General features: G+C 38.8%; 1 protein-coding gene across 5 annotated transcripts in view; it reads right to left on the bottom strand.

Annotated features, from left to right (window-relative positions):
• Positions 1-18,506, bottom strand: part of ZNF410 (zinc finger protein 410) — a 41,706-nt gene that overhangs the window by 5,512 nt on the left and 17,688 nt on the right. For 3 of the 5 annotated variants that reach the window (XM_043919192.1, XM_043919193.1, XM_043919194.1), the window contains exons 4-10: positions 14,993-15,211; positions 13,585-13,776; positions 10,030-10,180; positions 9,364-9,545; positions 4,999-5,088; positions 2,284-2,409; positions 1,386-1,526 (exon numbers count right to left, since the gene is read on the bottom strand). In XM_043919192.1, coding sequence (XP_043775127.1) covers positions 1,386-1,526; positions 2,284-2,409; positions 4,999-5,088; positions 9,364-9,545; positions 10,030-10,180; positions 13,585-13,776; positions 14,993-15,211 — 1,101 coding nt within the window. Of the gene's footprint in view, positions 1-898; positions 1,104-1,385; positions 1,527-2,283; positions 2,410-4,998; positions 5,089-9,363; positions 9,546-10,029; positions 10,181-13,584; positions 13,777-14,992; positions 15,212-18,506 lie in introns of all 5 variants that reach the window. The other 2 variants (XR_006343862.1, XM_043919195.1) reach the window with 2 other exon arrangements.

Below are 18,506 nucleotides of genomic sequence, written 5' to 3' on the forward strand. Positions count from 1 at the left end.
CAAAGTGAATCCAAAGATCACCCTACCTTCATTATCAAGCCTCTCATTAAAAACTCTCAAAACTGTTCCCCGAAAAACTGAATCCCACATTCCTGTGTTGCTTCCCAATTAATTCCTGCCTGATAATCATTATCAGTGAATTTGGAAAGTATTACAAAAGGGGGATGGGAAGAAAAGGTAAAAAATCTTGATGTAACAGTTGACCATTTCTCAATATGCAAATTTTGAGTAATATGGCTTCAGCACTATTAACTGGATTAAACTGCATATGAATCAGGAAACCAGAGCCAACCTGCAAAGCAGTCACCAGTAATGGAAACAGCACAGTAAGTGCTGGTCAAGTGCTTAAACCTGGCTCCAAGGTTCCTACTCATTGTCTCTTCCTCCTTTCAGATCTTCTTCCTTAAGGCTGGCTAAGGAGCTCCATGCCATTTCTATGCCTCATGCTTCAGTTATCCACTAGTATCATTTATGAAACAGAAGAGGCTTATTGTGGAAGCACACTTGGGGCCTTGTATGCTCCATATGTAAGTTACACAAATATGGTCTTTATAACCAAAACTGACTGGGGTTTGAGTAAGGAAAACACAGGATCTGACTTATTAAATGTTTATCAGCAGAATCACCATGAAGATCTTCTGGAAACAGCTTACACATAAATAAATTATGTGTAAGCTCTCAAATAAATTAAGAGGGGCCTTCTAGTTTACATTGCTCTACCAGGATACCACATAACTTAATGTTTGCTTAAAACACTACCTTCTGCTCACTCAGTGTTGTTTCCCAAATGTAAGTTTTGACTTCTCAACTAGATTTTAAGGTCCCTGTCTTCTACTTTTATCTTTCCCATGGTGCCAGGTACACAAGTAGGCACTGAATAAATGCATGCTGACCTCACCTGTTAAGTTTTTCAGAGAAGAGGGCCTGGCCTGTGTAACTTGGGTGAACTTTCTATACCAGAGAGGAGCAACTGTTTCCTACAGAGCCCTTTCTTTTCTCCAGAAGATATGGCTTTTGAAGGTATGGAGAAATTGCTTTAATTCTCCTCTGTAAAACCTGGTTATGTCCTGTTTAAATGTTTTAAAAGTTAAGTTCTTCCATAACTGCAATAGGAAAGATAGAAATAGTTGGGCTAGGATGCTAGGATTATGGATAATTTTCTTCTTAAAACTTTTTATTCTTTTGTTACATTATCTTTTCAATGAACAAATTTTTTTTTGAAGATTCACTTATCCACTTCAGAGACAACACAAATGGTATTCAATCATGCCATTTCTATTCACAAGAAATGAAATTAATTAAAACCTCCATTTCGAAGACAACCCCATTCCTTAGTCCCTAGTTGCAGCTAGTTTCCCCCAATAAAGGCGAGTTGAAAGTCTTACCATCATCAACTCCTAGGATAGAATTGGTATTTGGTAGGTTCAAGGATTCTCCACCAAGGCTGGGCTGAGAATTCATAGACACCAGGTTTTTACTGGTTACTGAAGCCTCTTCAAGCAAACTACTGCCCATTAGTGGCTCAGCTGCACAGAGAATAGGATGTGAGAGACATACAGCGCTCAAGGCTGTGCCTGGTCCCCCTTTTCCTTCAGGGGAAGCTGGCCTTTTCTTTCAGAACTAAAAGTTAACCTGTATCTTGGATGTCACCTCCTATTTCACTTACTTTCGAGAAGCAAAAATAAACCTAGAAGGGAAGAAATGAGCCTCATGGATAAATACCCTTGCTTGTGATCAGCATCTGGATAATTAACATACAAAATAGGATAGGTGCATCCCTAAAAAGGAGTATTCAGAATAAAATGATTAAGGAAAGACATGGAGAGGAGTAACAATAAAATGTATTACCAAATTTAAGTTAGGGTAAAAAAAAAAACAAGGGAGTCATGACTGATAAGTAAAAAATGCTTAAACTACTGTAATACAGAAATCTTCACCACAGTGACAGACAAGTGCTGGTCTGGGCATTAGCACCAGTTACCACCAAATTCGCTAGAGGAACTTTTAAAACTATAGACTCTGGGGTTTTACTCCCAAAGAATCTCATTTATCAGGTTGTTTGGTATTGCTGGATGGGAGGGGTGGACAGCAATATAAAATGTATGTTTTAAAAACCTGCAAACAACTTTTACTGCACAGCTGTATTTGGAAACCACTAGCCCACCAAATGAGATCGGTCTCTCTACCCAAAACAGAAGCAGAAAGTTTCCGTATTAGACAGGCCAGATATTTGCCTCCTTGAACCCCCAAAGTATAGCCCTCCCTCTGTCTTCTTCTCCTTACCAGCTGGCTCCTGCTCCTGACTCCCAGCTGCTCCCGCCTGCAAGTGGTGCTTTCTCATGTGCACGTTCCTGCTCCCACTCTGGGAGAAGGTCTTTCCACAGACTTGACACTGATGTGGCTTCTCTCCTGAAACACAGACCAAAAAGACAGGGTGCATTTCTGACAGCAAGAGAATGGACTCAAGCCCTAGATGGAGAAGCCCAGAAGATGTCAAACTAAACACGAAGAGGCTGCTCCTTCTCGCATTCCCCAGGCTCTCAACCGTCAGTCCCTGGGGGAAGGCTGGAAGCCACCAGGCGGGCTTAGCATACTCACTGCTCCCAGCCTCCAAGGCTCTCCAGACCCACTGGACTGCTGCTTCCACAAAACAACCTCTCTGATATAAGATCATGGGAGACATAGAACATTTCCTACTCCTTTCAGATACAGTCTTCCATGAACCTCAAGGACATGCACTATCCTCAAGGATTTCAACCCTAGATTCATAATATACCTTTATCTCATTTCCTGCCACAACTCTCAGTCTTCAACATTCACACTGGTGGTTCTTGTACACAGTAATCTAATCTATCCCCTATGTCCTCAAGTCTGAAACCCTCAATCTCCATTTTACTTACCCTGACAACCACACCTAGGGCAGCGTCAAAGACTCTTGGCCTACATCTAAGTAGTAGATGGCAAAAACTAAGTGAAATGACCAGAAAATTTCCAGAAGAGACAATCTACAGAGGCAGAAAGCTGGTCAATGATTGCTTGGATGTGGGGTGGGAGGAGGAACTGACAGCAAAGGGGCACAAAGGAACTTTTGGTGTGATAAAAGTGTTCTATACCTGGATTGTGAGGATAACCGTATAATCCTATATACTGTCTAAAAAAAATCACTGATGTGTATATTTACAATAGGTGAATTTTAAGGTATATGCATTATAGGTCCAAAAGTTGTTAAAAAGTAACTATAATGGGGACTTCCCCAGTGGTCCAGTGGCTAAGAATTCGCACTCCCAATGCAGGGGGTCTGGTTCAGTCCCTAGTCGGGGAACTAGATTCCACATGCCGCAACAAAGAGTGCAACAAAGAGTTCACATACAACAACTAAAGATCCCACATACTGCAGTGAAGATCGAACACTTTGCATGCTAAGATGCGGTGCAGCCAAATTAATTAATTTTTAAAAATAACTATAATGGACTGAAATATAGTGACCATATAGAAACACATGAATTCAAAATAATACTAGCAAAAGAGAGAGAAAAAGCAGTGAAAATAACACTACTAGAAGTAATCAAAGCACCCACTTCTTATTCTGAAAACTCAGTTAAAAGAATTACATATTTATCCTATCTTTCATGTGCAAATTACCAAATAATCCTAGTCAATAGAGATCTATTATACAGAATAATTCCAGGTAACAAATGTGAATAACAAAATTAGAAAAATTAACATTTTATAACCCCAATGAAGTAACGAATTCAGGCATCATTCAAAGATGAAGTCATTAAGTCAAAAGGTTGCAAGGGAACTTACAATGAGGGGATTAAGGTGTTGACCACCTGAACCAACTGATCAATTGTGACAACCAAGCTCTGTGTGCCTCCTGAGGTGATGCAAAATGAAACACATACAACCACACATAACATATCCTTGCCAAAACCTTTGAATCTTTTAGGAAATATAGGGGAACAAGTTAAATGACACAAAATAAGGTAAACCAACACATCCAGAGCATGAGATGAGCTATAGGACCTGACTGACTCTGTTGTGCAGTAAGTCTAGAAGATGAAAATCAGAAAGTATAGATAGATCTACATTCAGGACTTACTAGCCAAGTGCAACAACTGGACCTTTTTTGGGCCCTGATTTAAACAAATCCACTTTAAAAGACGTTTTTGAGACAACTGGAAAAAAATTAAACATGGACTGAGTCTGAGATAAAACCAAGGAGTTATTGTTAATTTTGATAGATTATGGTAACGGCATTATTGTTACATAAGAAAGTATTTTTCTCTATTTTTATGTAAGTTTGACAAAATTTTACATAACAAAATAAAGAACAATAAAATGAAAACACTTTACAAGCCAAACAAAACACACCTGGAAGTCCACACCTAACCCACTGACTATTAGTTTGCGACCTCTGCTTAGAATTTGTCAATATTAAAACCCTGCTCTACCCCTAGGATCTCAGCTCTGAAATTCACAGCCCTGACTGATTATACTTCTCCAACTCCCTTGCTCCCATTTAACCACTTCATTGTCTTCATGACAAATAACTTCTAGTTCCTTCTCTCCATTCCTCCCCTTCTGGCTTCCCTTTGTTTTCCACAGCTAGCCATTTGAACAAGTTCCCGATTCCATTCTAGAATCTCACTCTACTTTTTGAGTCCACTTCTGCCTTGGCAAGTCTCTGAATAACTCCATGTACCATATCTGATGTAATGTAGAAGTACCCAGTGTACTGGCCAAGTAAATTTATTGATTTCCTCAGAGAAAGGTCTCAATCAGAAAGCAGTGCAATAGCTCAGCTGAAAATAATAATTAGGTTCTTTTCCCCTTGATTATATGACCCTTTGAATGTAAGCATCAAGGGCCTTGATTTATGATTCTGTCAAGAAAGGGAGGAAAGCAAGGCATCTGTTTTTCTTTATACCACTACCCTTTTACCCTAACCTTTTACCCTTTTGGCTCTCCATCTTCCCTGAAATCTATGAATGGTACCTGAGTGAACCACCAAATGTTTTCGAAGACTAGAATACTCAGCAAAGGAACGGCCACATCCTTGGGCTTCACAAAGGAAAGGCTTCTCTCCTAGAGACAGAAAATGAGATAAAGACTCAGTCTTTTGATGATATGACTTTTACTCTCTTTTCCCACCAACCCTCTCCTGTTTTCAATCACTTACTCTGATTTACTGAATTCACACTATATAGTATATATATATATAATTATGTTATATATAATTATAATGTTATATATATATTATATGTATATTATATTATATTCACCCTATATATTTCAGCTAGACCATCCAGCAGGTATCACCTCTCAGTGATCTGGTACACAGCTCCACCCTGCCACCCCCATTTTCTTTAGAGTGGCTGCCTCTGAACATAATACCTCCTTCTCCCTCCTCATGGGCTGAGCCCCAGCTGCGTTGAACCACCTTCTTTTTTTTCTGAACCACCTTCTTACGTGATCCTATCCATTCTGAGAAAATCAAGAAAACAGTGTATATGCTCTCAGAATTTTTACCTTACATCAATTCTTTAAGATTCAGTTTTATCATTAAGAATACATATTTTTGAAGCCTATAAAATAGGTATTACATAATACCATCTTATAAAAACAATTGTCTATATACAGAGATATACAGAAAAATCTGTGACAATGTGTTAACAGTAGTTATATCACGACAGTGGTATTATGGTTTATTTTCTTCTTTGTGCTTTTCTGTATCTCTCCTTTTCTACAGCACTGTTATTTAAAAAATGAAAGATGCATGGTGAAACTGAAGACTGACGGCACTACTGACTTTCTGGCCCTGATACTGTACTATGGCTACATGTCACTTTGGGCAGAAGCTGGGTGAAGCACAGATAGAATTCTTTGTACATTTTTTGTGACTCTTCATGAATCTATAAATATTTCAAAATAAAAAATGAAAAAATCAGAGATGCAGTCCATATTTCCCAAGGGTCACAACCTAGTGAGAAATAAATGTATTCATAAATAACTTTAATATAAATTCCTTTATAAAAAACTGATTACATGTATTTATAAAGGGAAGAAATTCCTATTGTGGTTAAATTTTTTTAAAAAGCTGAATTTAAGTTGCTCTTAAAAAGTGACAAGGATGAAAGGAAATTTCAGGCACAAGAACTAGTACGAACACAGCCTTGAAACTGAGAGTGCCCAGAGCAAGTTCAGAAAATGACAAGTGTGAAATAAGTAAATATATATTGGTCTTTGCTCCTGGCTCCTGACACAAAGCTCTTAAAACGCTTGTACACAGGGGTGGTAGGAGAATTTTTTGTTCTAACATTTACTGTGGGATCCCAGCTCCTAACGTAGAGCTCCTAAACTCCTTATAACTTTTTAAGTGATAATAGCACTAGGATAATCTGCTGTTCTAGTGTTTGGTCTTTGATCATGATTCCTGACACAGAATTCCTAATCCCATGGAATTTCCTAGGTGATAGGAAAGTATTTTGTTCTAATGAGATGAATCTTGGTGGGCTCCTGGATGGGAGCTAGTCACCAGATTAGAAGCTTGGGAATTTCAGCTCCACCCCCACTTTTCAGAGAGGAGAGACAGCCTGGAAATGCGTTAATGATGAATCACGCCTATGTGATGAAACCTCCATAAAAATCCCAAAAGTACAGGGTTCAGAGAGCCTCTGGGCTCGTGAACAGGTCTATGTGCCAAGGAAGTGGCACACCCCAACTCCACAGGGACAGAAGCTCCTGTGCTTGGGACTCTTCTGGACTTCACCCTTATGCATCTCTTTATCTGGCTACTCATCTGTATCCTTTATCATACCCTTTATTACTTAATAAGGTGGTAACATGTTTCCCTGATTTCTGTGAGCTGTTAAAGCAAATAATCAAATCCAAAGTGGGGGAGGGGGTTGTCAAGGGAACCTCCAACTGGTAGGCAAGTCAGACTGAGGTTGAAACTGACATCTGAAGTAAGTGGCAGTCTTGTGAGGCTGAGGATGTGGGATCTGACGCTATCTTCAGACAGTGTTAGAATTCAGTTGTTCAGTTGTAGACACCCAGATGGTGTTGCAGAGAACTGCTTGGTTTAGGAAAACACATCTTGTATCAGAACTGTTACCAGTGTGAGAGAGTAAAGGAGAAACATGGAAACGCTGCAAGTAAGGCTGGCATGGTGACAAGATAGGAGCTGGGCCTTGACGGAGGGAGGGGCACAGCTCTAGACTGCACTGTTCTTTCAGACTGTACCACACAGTTTAAGGCTTATGATTTCCCATTGGTCTGTAACTTTCTGGAAAGCATATCTGTATACTCACCCTAACCTCAGAATGCTATGCACTCCAAAAGTTGCCAAATGAATAAAAAATATACTGATATATATGATAGAATGCCAGGAGAAAAGAAAATTCCAGTTAATAAATAAGGTTAAATGTTTAACAAGATGAACTCAAGAACCTTAGAAAAAGGATTTAAAAAATGATTAACCAGAATCTAGTGGCAAGAATCTTTTCGTCAAGCTGGCTTAGGTGAGATGGCCTTCCTGTTCAGAAACTGAGAGGATGGTAATTTTGCTGAGATAAAGACTGGAGGTTCAAGAGACATTGCTGCAGAATGGTTAAAGAGCATGAGCCAGTTAATCCTGAGTCCCAGTCTTGCCACAACCACTTATCAGTATGGAGAAAATAGTTAAAATCTCTGAGAATGATTTTTTGTAATCTATAAAATTAACATAATACAACCTCAAAATATTACTTTGAGGATTCGATGAAATGATACAAGTTAAATATATTAAGCATAGTGCCTGGTACACAGCAGTCTTCATGGTAAACCACTAAAACTGGCAGCTTTAATTACTACCATTACTACTGAAAAAGAGTTGAGGTCAATTCTGACATCTGAAATAAAATGAGCTGTCAGCACTTAAAAATAAAATACTTGGAAGAGCTCTAGGGTCATAGCAGAATTTAAATCCCAGCTCTACCATTTCTGAGCAGCATAATGTTGGACAAGTTCCTTAACTCTCTATCCTTCTGTTTCTCCATCAATAAACACAATATCTAAAGCATGAAGGAACTTTGAAAATTAAATAAGACAATGTATATGTGCTTAGTACATATTAAATTGCCTCAATAAATGCTAATTTTTATTACTATGCTAATTATTGAGATTCAGATCTGTGAGGCATCCAGGAAGAAATGATTAAATTGAAGCCTGAGATTGCAAAGAGAGCATATCGAGTAAAATGGGAGAAACTCAAACTTCTGAGATTGGTCCACAACTGGATTAACAAGGGAGAGCTAGCAAGAGTCAGAATGAAGAGAGAAAATCAGGTCACACTCTGAATAAATGATGTTCAGTTTTATCAAATACTACAAAGATGAGAGGCACAAGGATAAAGAGGTTACTGAATTTAATAAGGCATCATGAATTCTACTTTCCTTAGCTATTCAGATAGATGTTTTTCTTGTTCTTTTATTCAAACTGCTTTCTTGGAGCAAGAATAGTTTATCCTTTCAAGAATGAGCTGAGAACAGAGCTATTCTTTCGTAAAACATATCCCAGTGGTAATGTCAATCTAGAGGAAATCCCCAGAACACATGTGGCTTCACCTTGGCTTTCACTTTCTAAATGCCACTTATTTGTACCTGCTGTCATTTTAGCAAGGCAAGAATAAACAAGGAAGAGAAAGAGAAGATAGCAAGTAAGTGGGAAGAATAGCTACACATCCTACAGTAGTAGTTTAGGTTCAATGATTAAGCTCTGGCAAGCGAGTTAGCACAGCTTGGTTAAGGGGTTTGGAAAGTCACCCTTAAACTTTTAGATTAAGAAGTCAGGGTATCTTTATTTTGCTCCTTTGATATTAACATGCCATCTGCCCCCAAAACAAGGCCCTTCTCCATTCTGTTTCTCAGGCTGTGAGGCTCTTAACAAAAAAGTTAACTCAAAGTCAGGGATTAATCTTAGCTTTTGTATTTCCCCTCACCTTACCCTAGTTAGCGCCTAAAATAGGATCTGTGTGGTTTGTGTAACTCAATAAATGTTAATGACCAAAATTAAAACTGTGTAATGTTCAAGGATATCTAGAAAGACTCACTTTTGTCCATATCTCATCAAATCACTGTATTAGAGAAGGCCTTATATCCTCTTTCTGTTTAAGGCTACTAGAGGCAGAAATCAAACTGTTCATTCTCACGAAGAGGTGATGATAAATGCTATTGAAATAACTGAAAACCCTGAAGCATCTGAAAAAAAGAAATTTCATCTTCAGAGTTCTAGCAACAACCCCAATCTTCATCTACTAAGGACAGCCAGCAAGCGCTGAGCCAAGCAGCAGATGGCCTGCAGGAGTGCTGAGGTTGCACGCACCTGTATGGATGCGCAGGTGGTTCTTCAGGTTTCCAGCTGTCGTGAACTGCTTACCACAGGTGGACTCAGGGCACACAAAGGGCTTCTCCCCATTGTGGGTCCTCATGTGCACCTTCAGCCTCTGTAGTACATAGAAGCTTTTCCCACAACCTGCTGCAGGGCAGATAAAGGAGCGGTCGTTTCTGGAGGGAAAAAAAATCACATAAGCAACAAAGCCTGAAAATGCTCTTTGCTAGAGAGAACAAGTCAAAGCTCCTATTGACTCTTAAAACAGATAGTAAATCCCAAATCTGGATGTATGAGAATCACTTTAAGTTTGTTAAAACTACAGATGCCCTACTTCTTGAAAACATTGATCTCATAGGTTCAGAGTAGAGTTTAAGCTTATGTATTATTAAGTTCTCCAAGAAATTATGTTTTATGATGAGATTTTGAGCACTCTTGCTCTAAGACATTTAGGTGACAAATGTCTTATTAAATATTTGTCAAGAACAAGGTAAATAAGACAATGCAAATGTCTCTATTAAAGAACTAAAGACATCTTAACCACAAGTGAGCTGGAGCTTCTGTTTTCCTTTAATCTGTCAAGTGGGGGGATTTCTATCAAGTTCCTTCAGAAACATCAACAGTCCTGAGTTCCAAATATGGAATTTCAGGTTTGCTCACCGATGAGTTTTAAGGTGGTACTTAAAGTGAGCTGGCCACACAAATGTCCGGTCACAGCCTTCAACTGTACACTTGAGCTTCTTCTCCATTTGAGGAAGGGGCCCAGAATCTTTGGGTTGCCCATCACCAGAACCAAGGTGGACATTTTCTCCTGTAACAGAATCACATATTTGTAACCCAGGGAAGGATTCTGCTCAGATACTTTGGCTCAAACAATAAAACCACTGCTAGTGATCATTAATCACATATCTACCTTCACCTTCCCCAGCGATCTTTGTATATTCACTTAACAACAGAAAGTGATTGTGCTCTGCATCCCCATCCCCTTACTTACTCCACAGAACTACCAAATGCCACGAGACTAGGCCTCTTTGACAAATGTAAGAAATATCCAAAATGGTTTAATTAAAAAAAAAAAAAGCTGCATTCAACCTACTTTGCATTACACATTGGTGAGGAAGCAGGTATGGCAACACCAGAAGTGGAGTCCTACAGAAGATCACCTGATGCTCTAGGCAATCAAAACTTGTATTTTAAGAAGGAGCAATCAGTCTGGCTTAATCATGGACTTACAGTAGTAATTTCTCTTGTAGACGACCAGCCTAAGATTTCTATCTTCTGAAGTCACTGTGGCTGTTTCTGTCACTCTAGAGAATAAGAATCACCTTCTCATTACCTGTACCACCCCTCCTCAGTTATGAAATATTTAAGAATGCAAAAACTCAGCACATTTTAAAATTTCTAATCACATTTTTAAAAGTGAGAGATAGTATCTGCTCAAGTTTTTTGTTAAGAACAAAAGGAGGTGAGGAGAGGAACATACACTGCAGTGACTTCCTTAAATTTAAATGAAATTAGTTTAACTAAAACTTTAAATAAATTCCAAATTAGCAGGTGGTACATCCTTTCTTTCATTTTCTTCAATACATAGTTGAACATCAATAGAGAAAAACATTCATAACCACTTGTTGTTATTGTTCAGTTGCTAAGTTGCGTCCAACTCTTTGTGACCCCATGAACTACAGCATGCCAGGCTTCCCTGTCCTTCATTATCTCCCTGAGTTTGCTCAAACTCATGTCCACTGAGTCAGTGATGCCATCTAACCATTTCATCCTCTGTCGCCCCCTTCTCTTGCCCTCAATCTCTCCCAGCATCAGGGTGTTTTTCAACGAGTCAGCTCTTTGCCTCAGGTGGCCAAAATACTGAAGCTTCAGCTTCAGCACCAGTCCTTCCAATGAACATTCAAGGCTGATTTCCTATAGGATTGACTGGTTTGATATCTTTACTGTCCAAGGGACTCTCAAGAGTCTTCTCCAGCATCATAGTTCTAAAGCATCAGTTCTTCAGCGCTCAGTCTTCTTTATCATCCAACTCTCACGTTCATGCATGACTGCTGGAAAAACCACAGCCTCGACTCTATGGACCTCCATTGGGAAAGTGACGTCTCTGCTTTTTAATACAGTCTAGATTTGTCATAACTTTTCTTTCAATGAGCAAGCATCTTTTAATTTTGTGGCTGCAGTCACCATCCACATTGATTTTGGACATCATTAGAGAAATAAGATTCACAACCACTTAATTCTATTATAAAAATATGGAGTTTATCTTTCCATTACAAATACCTTAGAAATAAGATTCATATTTCCAAATTTCTCCTGTCAAAACCCAAGAGGAGGATAACATGTTATACCTACCATACTCTGGAAACTGACAGTTGATCAAAGGCAGTATCTGTCCCATCTATTAATCTTATTTTCTTCCTGCCTTACATTCTCCTTGCTGTACTTCACCAAATGCTAATTGCTCCCAGGTTGGAGCAGAACCTAAGATGACTTTTGCTAGTTAATATGAATTAACTTGTTCTTTTTTAATACTGTAAACAGTTTGTTTGTTTAATCAAAACATGGGTAAATTTTAGACAGCACACAAGTGCATATACCATAAAGAAAATTTCCCAGTAACTCCAGAACTCCAGCTAATTAATTTCTAACAAAAGATCTGTAAAAACCCATGCTTATCCAGAGATTTAAACCAGTGACAGTTAGGGCTTCGTGCATTCAATTTTGCATCAATATAATCATAAAATAGGGGGAAAAAATCCTTCAGAAAAGAGTTGCCCTGTATTTAAGTTTAAAAAGTTTCCCAAAGAAGTGCTCTCTAAACCACTTTGTTTTTGAAAACAAAGCACTGTTTGCAGAACTGTCTTATGACCTGGTTTTGCACACTATCCCCCAAAAAGAGCAAGAGAGACAAAGAAATTCAATATACCTTATATTGTATATGTTGAAGAACACTGAAAACTCTTCCAAGACTCTACAGTTATGTGGGTAAGGTCTCTGCATTTGGGATAAAATTTTCATGATAGTAGTATCGTATAGAGCAGGAATCAGTAAACTTTTTTTGTGAAGAGCCAGACAGAAGATATTATGGGCTTTGAGGCCATACGGTCTCTGTCACAACTACTCAACTTTGCCATAGTAGCAGCCATAGACAGTCTGTGACTAATGGGCATGCCTGTGTTCCAATAAAACTTTATTTATAAAACTTTATAAAACAGGTGGTTATTTGGTCCTTTGCGGACTCCTGATATACAGCACCACATACAAAACTAAAATATTTCTCTATTTCAACTTAGATGAAAGTGATCGCGTGTTTGTGGTAATGACAGTATGTACCTAACCTCAATCTTTTACTGTATTACCTTAATAGTCACAGGTTAATGAGAAAATACAGTGGCAGATCTAATACAAAAAAATATTATGGCCAAGGTTTTGCAGTGGTTTAGGAGGGGCTTGAATAGAGCCATGGTCTTCAAGCTTTAACATGCATCATAACTATAATGAGGGCTTACTAAAAACTAAAAATGTTTCTGACTCAGTAAGATGAGACCTGATAATGTGCATTTCTAAATTACTGGTGATGCAGATGACCTAGCGACCACACTTTGTAAATTACTAGAGAAAAAGTGGCCCAGAGTAAATAGTACAGGCATGCTGAACCCAAGAAAAACCACACTATACCCTATTTGGATATTCAGAGGTTTTCTGATGAACTGGTTCTACCCTTCTTGCTCTGCCTGCCCCTCAAAAGCAGCACTATGGTAGCTGATAATTGCTAAACCTCCATGAGCAGCAATCTAGTTTCAGTGAAACATTGCCATCTGCCACACTGATTTAATATTAATTTCATTTTTATCTGTTTTGTGGTTTTATTTCTATTGATAAAACCATTTGATTTCATAATGGTGTAAAATCTCTAAGTATAAAGAACAGTACAAAATCAACTGAAGATAACACCAAGATCTGTGAAAAAATTTTTTCTTTTAAAAAGGGTTCGGTATATTATTTAAAGCTGACAATTGTTAGCTGGTTCTGCACATGAATCTGGCGTGGCTGAGTTATTTTATAGAATATAAGATATGCAATTTACACATTTCTAGCCTTCTGCTCTCACCAATAAAGTAATCTGGATTATATGCAACTCAAAAGATAGCCATTGTCTTACCAAAATCTCTGCATAGAATACTGCAAAGGAAAATAACACAGGGGTCTCACCACTGCTGCTGGTTTTTGCATTTTTTGCCAGCTGTGCCCGAGTAGCAGCAATCAAACTGTCATGGGCCAACTCCTGAACCCGGAGAAACCAGGGAATGCTACTGTCTGTGCTCTCACTGGAGAGGAAATCATTCCCTGAATCCTCTGCTTCATCTTGTACAAATACCAAGTGTTCGGCTGAAGAGCCCAGACCTGGAAGAAACAAGAGGATATATGCAAGTTATCCATCAAGTAATCCCTTTGACTGACCCTGGCTCAGAAACTCTCCATGTCCTGAATCAGCTATTCCAGACTTTCACGCCTCACCTCAAGCTTCTGTTCTCATGCAAGATTAGGTCATCATCTCTCTACTCCCAGCTGAGAGACTAGTCTTTATCTTACCTCCTCCTGTTTCAGAGGCAAAGTATGTTTCTTAGCAACCCGGCTAACCCTTACCTCTAGGATCCAATCCTATCTTTTAGTTATCGCCTCACCACCTTCAACCCATTCCTCCTTAGTGGCCACCTTACAGCTTCCCTTTCAGCCTTTCAATCTGTCTAAGCTCAAGCCTCTCCCAGATTTTTCTTTTTTATAGAAAATCTCAAGTATGACTCTAAATATCACCTTCTCACCTATTCCTTTAAAGTCATGTTTCTTGAAGTTTTTTAACTTCTAACTTGTGCATCTACTTTCTCACCTGCTGTCCACTCCCCACCTCTTTTAACTCTAGGCTCCATCTCCCCTGCCTCACTAACAACTGCTCTTGCTAAGTTTACCAGACATACACTTTCCAGTCCTCATCTCACTGGCCCAATTTGTAGTATTTGGTATGATTCACAGAAGAAAAGATACTAAATGTGGCTTTCCCCACATCATTCTCATTCAGTTTTCTTGATCCCTCTCTACTGGCTCCTTCCCATTCTTCTATCACCCCCTTAAAATTTTTTTCAGGGTCCCAGATGTGCCCTCATTTCTGTTTATGCTCCAGACTACTCCTAAATCAAAGAATTCATGCTCATTGTTTCATATAGCTCCCAAATGCTGGTAAGCACTAAAAACTATTTATTGCACACCATACCTCTCTAGAACTCTGGATTCCTGTTTCTAACTCTCCGAAGTGTTCCTGTGAAATCTAAACATCAACAGGCACAAATCGTTCTCCCCCATCCTGATCTACCTGTGTGCACCATCTAGCTGAACATACCACTTAACTCCACCAAACAAGAAAATGTTAAGTCATCTTAGAGTCTGCCTTTTTCCTCTATATGTTCAACTGATCACCAAACTACACTAATTCTCCAAAATAATAAAATAATAGCTTCTTTCCATTTCTAGTATGACTAAGTTAATTATTCCTCCTCACCCTCCTGCCCCGCCTCCAAGTTTTTTTCTTAAGAATGAGTAGAGGTCAGAAAAAAATAAAGAATACCTGCTCTTGTTAGGTTAAGAAGAATAAAAGAAGTGCTATCACTTGGCTGTAGATCTTGCAACAAGCTAGGGGACTCTGGAGTGGACAAAAACTCTGGAGACTTCTGTACAGTCTGAGCCCTTGTTTCTTCTCCGTCTGGACCCACATTCACCTGAAGGCTTCTCAACACAGCCGAGGAAGGAACCTCCTTGGAGGAGTTCGTATGATTTGGAGTATCATCTAGTAAAGGGAAAATACCACAGCTTTATGTAGTAGCTATCTCCAAGGAGTTCACCATTTTGATACACAGTATCTAACACCCTTGTAACATCACTTAGCAACTAACACCCTAACAGGAGCAAATAGCATTTTCATTTTATGAATATAAAATCTGCCTCAGAAAAGAACAGAGTGTGAAAGGCAGCTAAAGCTCTAAAGGACATCAATCAAAATGTAAGGGGCAGACTCCTCTGGCGGTTGGCAGTAACTAATAACAAACCATCCACATTTGGACATTATAGACCTTTGTCCTTTTGAGGCTAAGTAAATAGTAACTCAAGAATAGGATTTAAATTTTCAACTGTTTTACTTGGGAAAAGATGCAGCTCTAATTTTTATAACATGTATTCGAGAGGTCTGGTCAGTCATTAAGGGAAAAATCACAGCCTGCAACACAATTGAAACTGTACAGAATCATCAACATGTTTCATTAGGGTTCTGGGTTTATACCAGATGCAGAAATAATTCAGAAGACTTGTTTCTAAAGCTTTATTCTACGGGAGGGGATGAATTTCCAAAGATTCTAATTGCAAAATAATGAGGAATTACACTTCTGTGCTAAAGCATCCAATGTTTTCAGGGGTTTCATTCATCTTCATAGAATGCAGGTTCATTTTTCTCTTTTTTGAAGGAGATAACCAGTAAGATTATAGGAATTAAAGTAGAAGCCTAGGCACAGCACTGCAGTTCTAAAGCCTAATGAAGTTGCACAGCAAAGTAAATGAACTTAATCCCACCAAATTGGTTAAATGGTAAGTTTTATTCTATATATATTTTAACCACACACACATACAAAAGCCTGTTCTTAAATACAGTTCATAGCAGCACTGTTTGTCATAATATGATGCTGGAAAATAACTACATATTCATCAATAGTGGCATGGATCAAGAAGTTGTGGTACACTCATAGAACAGTATACAGCAATGAAACCAAACAAACCGCAGCTATGCGGTTGAATAGGTTGACAAGGATGAATCTCACAAATATAGAGTAAAAGAAGAAAGGAACAACAAGATACATTCATATGATTCCACTCATTTAAAGTCCACTTGACTATTAGCAAGGAAAGCATTATTTTTGGATGCAATGAATTCTTTATTTTCTGGAATGAGACTTGGGGGATTAAACTTAGAAAGTGAAGTGAAGTGAAAGTCGCTCAGTCGTGTCCGACTCTTTGAGACCCAATGTGCTATACAGTCCATGGGATTCTCTAGGCCAGAATACTGGAGTAGGTAGCCTTTTCCTTCTCCAGGACTTAGAAAACAAAGAATTAATTGTTAAAAAATTGAACACAGGGATTTCCCTGGTGGCCCAGTGGTTAAGAATCTGCTTTGCAATGTAAGGGACACAAGTTCAATCCCTGGTCAGGGAACAAAGATCCCACATGCCTTGAAGCAACTAAGTCCATACGCCTCGACTCCTAAGCCCATGTGCCACAACAAAAGATTCCACGTGATACAACAAAGACCTGATGCAACCAAATACATAAATATATAAAAAAAAAAAAAAAAAATTGAACACAGTGGTGACATATGGAAGAACAGAGGTTTTCTTTATCAAGGAGAAACCCATGGAAGGCCTGGAAGCTGGCAATGTTCTCCTTCTTGACTGGGTGGTGAGTATCTCCTTAATAACTCTTCAAAATGTATATTCATATAGTTTTGTGCTTTTCTGTGTCCAGCACATATCCCAACTAAAAATAAGTAGGCTATATATCCACACATATTTAGGAGGGAGGAGAATGAGGTTAGCGAGGTATGTACAGTATGTTTGTGTTTCTAATAGTATGTTTCATGAGCTGGGAGGTGAGTACTTGGGTTTTCCTTTACTATTATCTGTATCTGGTTGTCTAAAATATTTTAAACCAAAGTTAAAACTAAAAGAAGGTAATGTAGAAAAGAATATGGATGCTCTTGTTTCTATTTTCAGTTCATTATGGTTAAAAAATATTTATCCAATAAATTAAAATTAGGAGAGGAAATTTAGGGGAAAAAGCCTAATGAAGATCAACACTTATTAGCACAAGGAAATTTTCACATATTGAAAATTCACAAGGATTTGGAAAGACTACCAACATACCAGTAGAAAAATGGGAGTTGAGAGACAGAAGATTGTGAGAAAGATAGGAACTAGATAGAGACACCTTAAATCAACACTGGTTGAATATATCTGCCCTTAAGTCATTTCAAAAATCAGAGAGAAAAAAAAAATCAAAGAGAAAAGAACACTACTAGAGGATAGTAACCAAAAGATTTTATAACAAATAGGTTGTCACAACAGATGACCCTCCCTGATTTAACATTAATATTCCATATATTTCAATTTCCAGAAAATAAAGAATTCATTGCATCCAAAAATAATACTTTCCTTGCTGGTAGTCAAGCGATGGGATCTCCTTCTCATACAAAGCTAATCTCACTACCCATGCTCAGAATTCTACTTCTTCCTACCTCTCCTGGAGCCTCCTTACCAATTACCCACTCTTTCTGTTCACAGCTTCTCTAATGGACTCTTTCCCCTTAACATAAAACCACCCTCTAATATTTCAAATCTTAAAAAAAATTAACTCTTTAATCTACTCTACATCCTTCTCTTTTTCCTTCCCATAGCAAGACAACCTTTAGAAAGTATACTTCCTCAACTAAACTCATCCTTGCAGTGATATCTCAACCTGCTACAGCCTGGCTTTCCATTCCCTCTCCAAGGAACATGTCCTGCCTAGGGCAATAATGATTTCACCGATCCTATGGCACTGGTGGTGGTTTAGTCACTAATCCTGTCCGACTCTTGTGACTCATGGACTGTAGCCTGCCAGGCTCCTCTGTCCATGGAATTCTCCAGGGAAGAATATTGGAGTGGGTTGCCATTTCCTTCTCCAGGGGATCTTCCTGACCCAGGAATTGAACCCGGATCTTCTGCACTACAGGCAGATTCTTTACTGACTGAGCTACGAGGGAAGTCTATCTCATTAGGATGGTCCCTATATCACTAGCCTCTTAGAAGCATTTGTCAACTTGACCGTTCCCTTGGGTTCCATGCCTGTACTTCATACCAGTATTCTCCTATTGCTCTAGCCTCTCTTTATTCCCTCCTTCACAGGCTCTCCTGCCTCACCCTGTACCTTGAATAGGTACCTTGAGTTCCATGCAGTTCTGCCTTGGCCTCCTTTTCATCTCACTCTCACTCTATGGGTGTTCATATCCATTCTTATGACTTAAACTACCAGTGCAGGGAATTGACAGTCCAGTGGTTAGG

This window comes from Cervus elaphus, chromosome 12 (assembly GCF_910594005.1).
Source record: "Cervus elaphus chromosome 12, mCerEla1.1, whole genome shotgun sequence".
Taxonomy (NCBI): domain Eukaryota; kingdom Metazoa; phylum Chordata; class Mammalia; order Artiodactyla; family Cervidae; genus Cervus; species Cervus elaphus.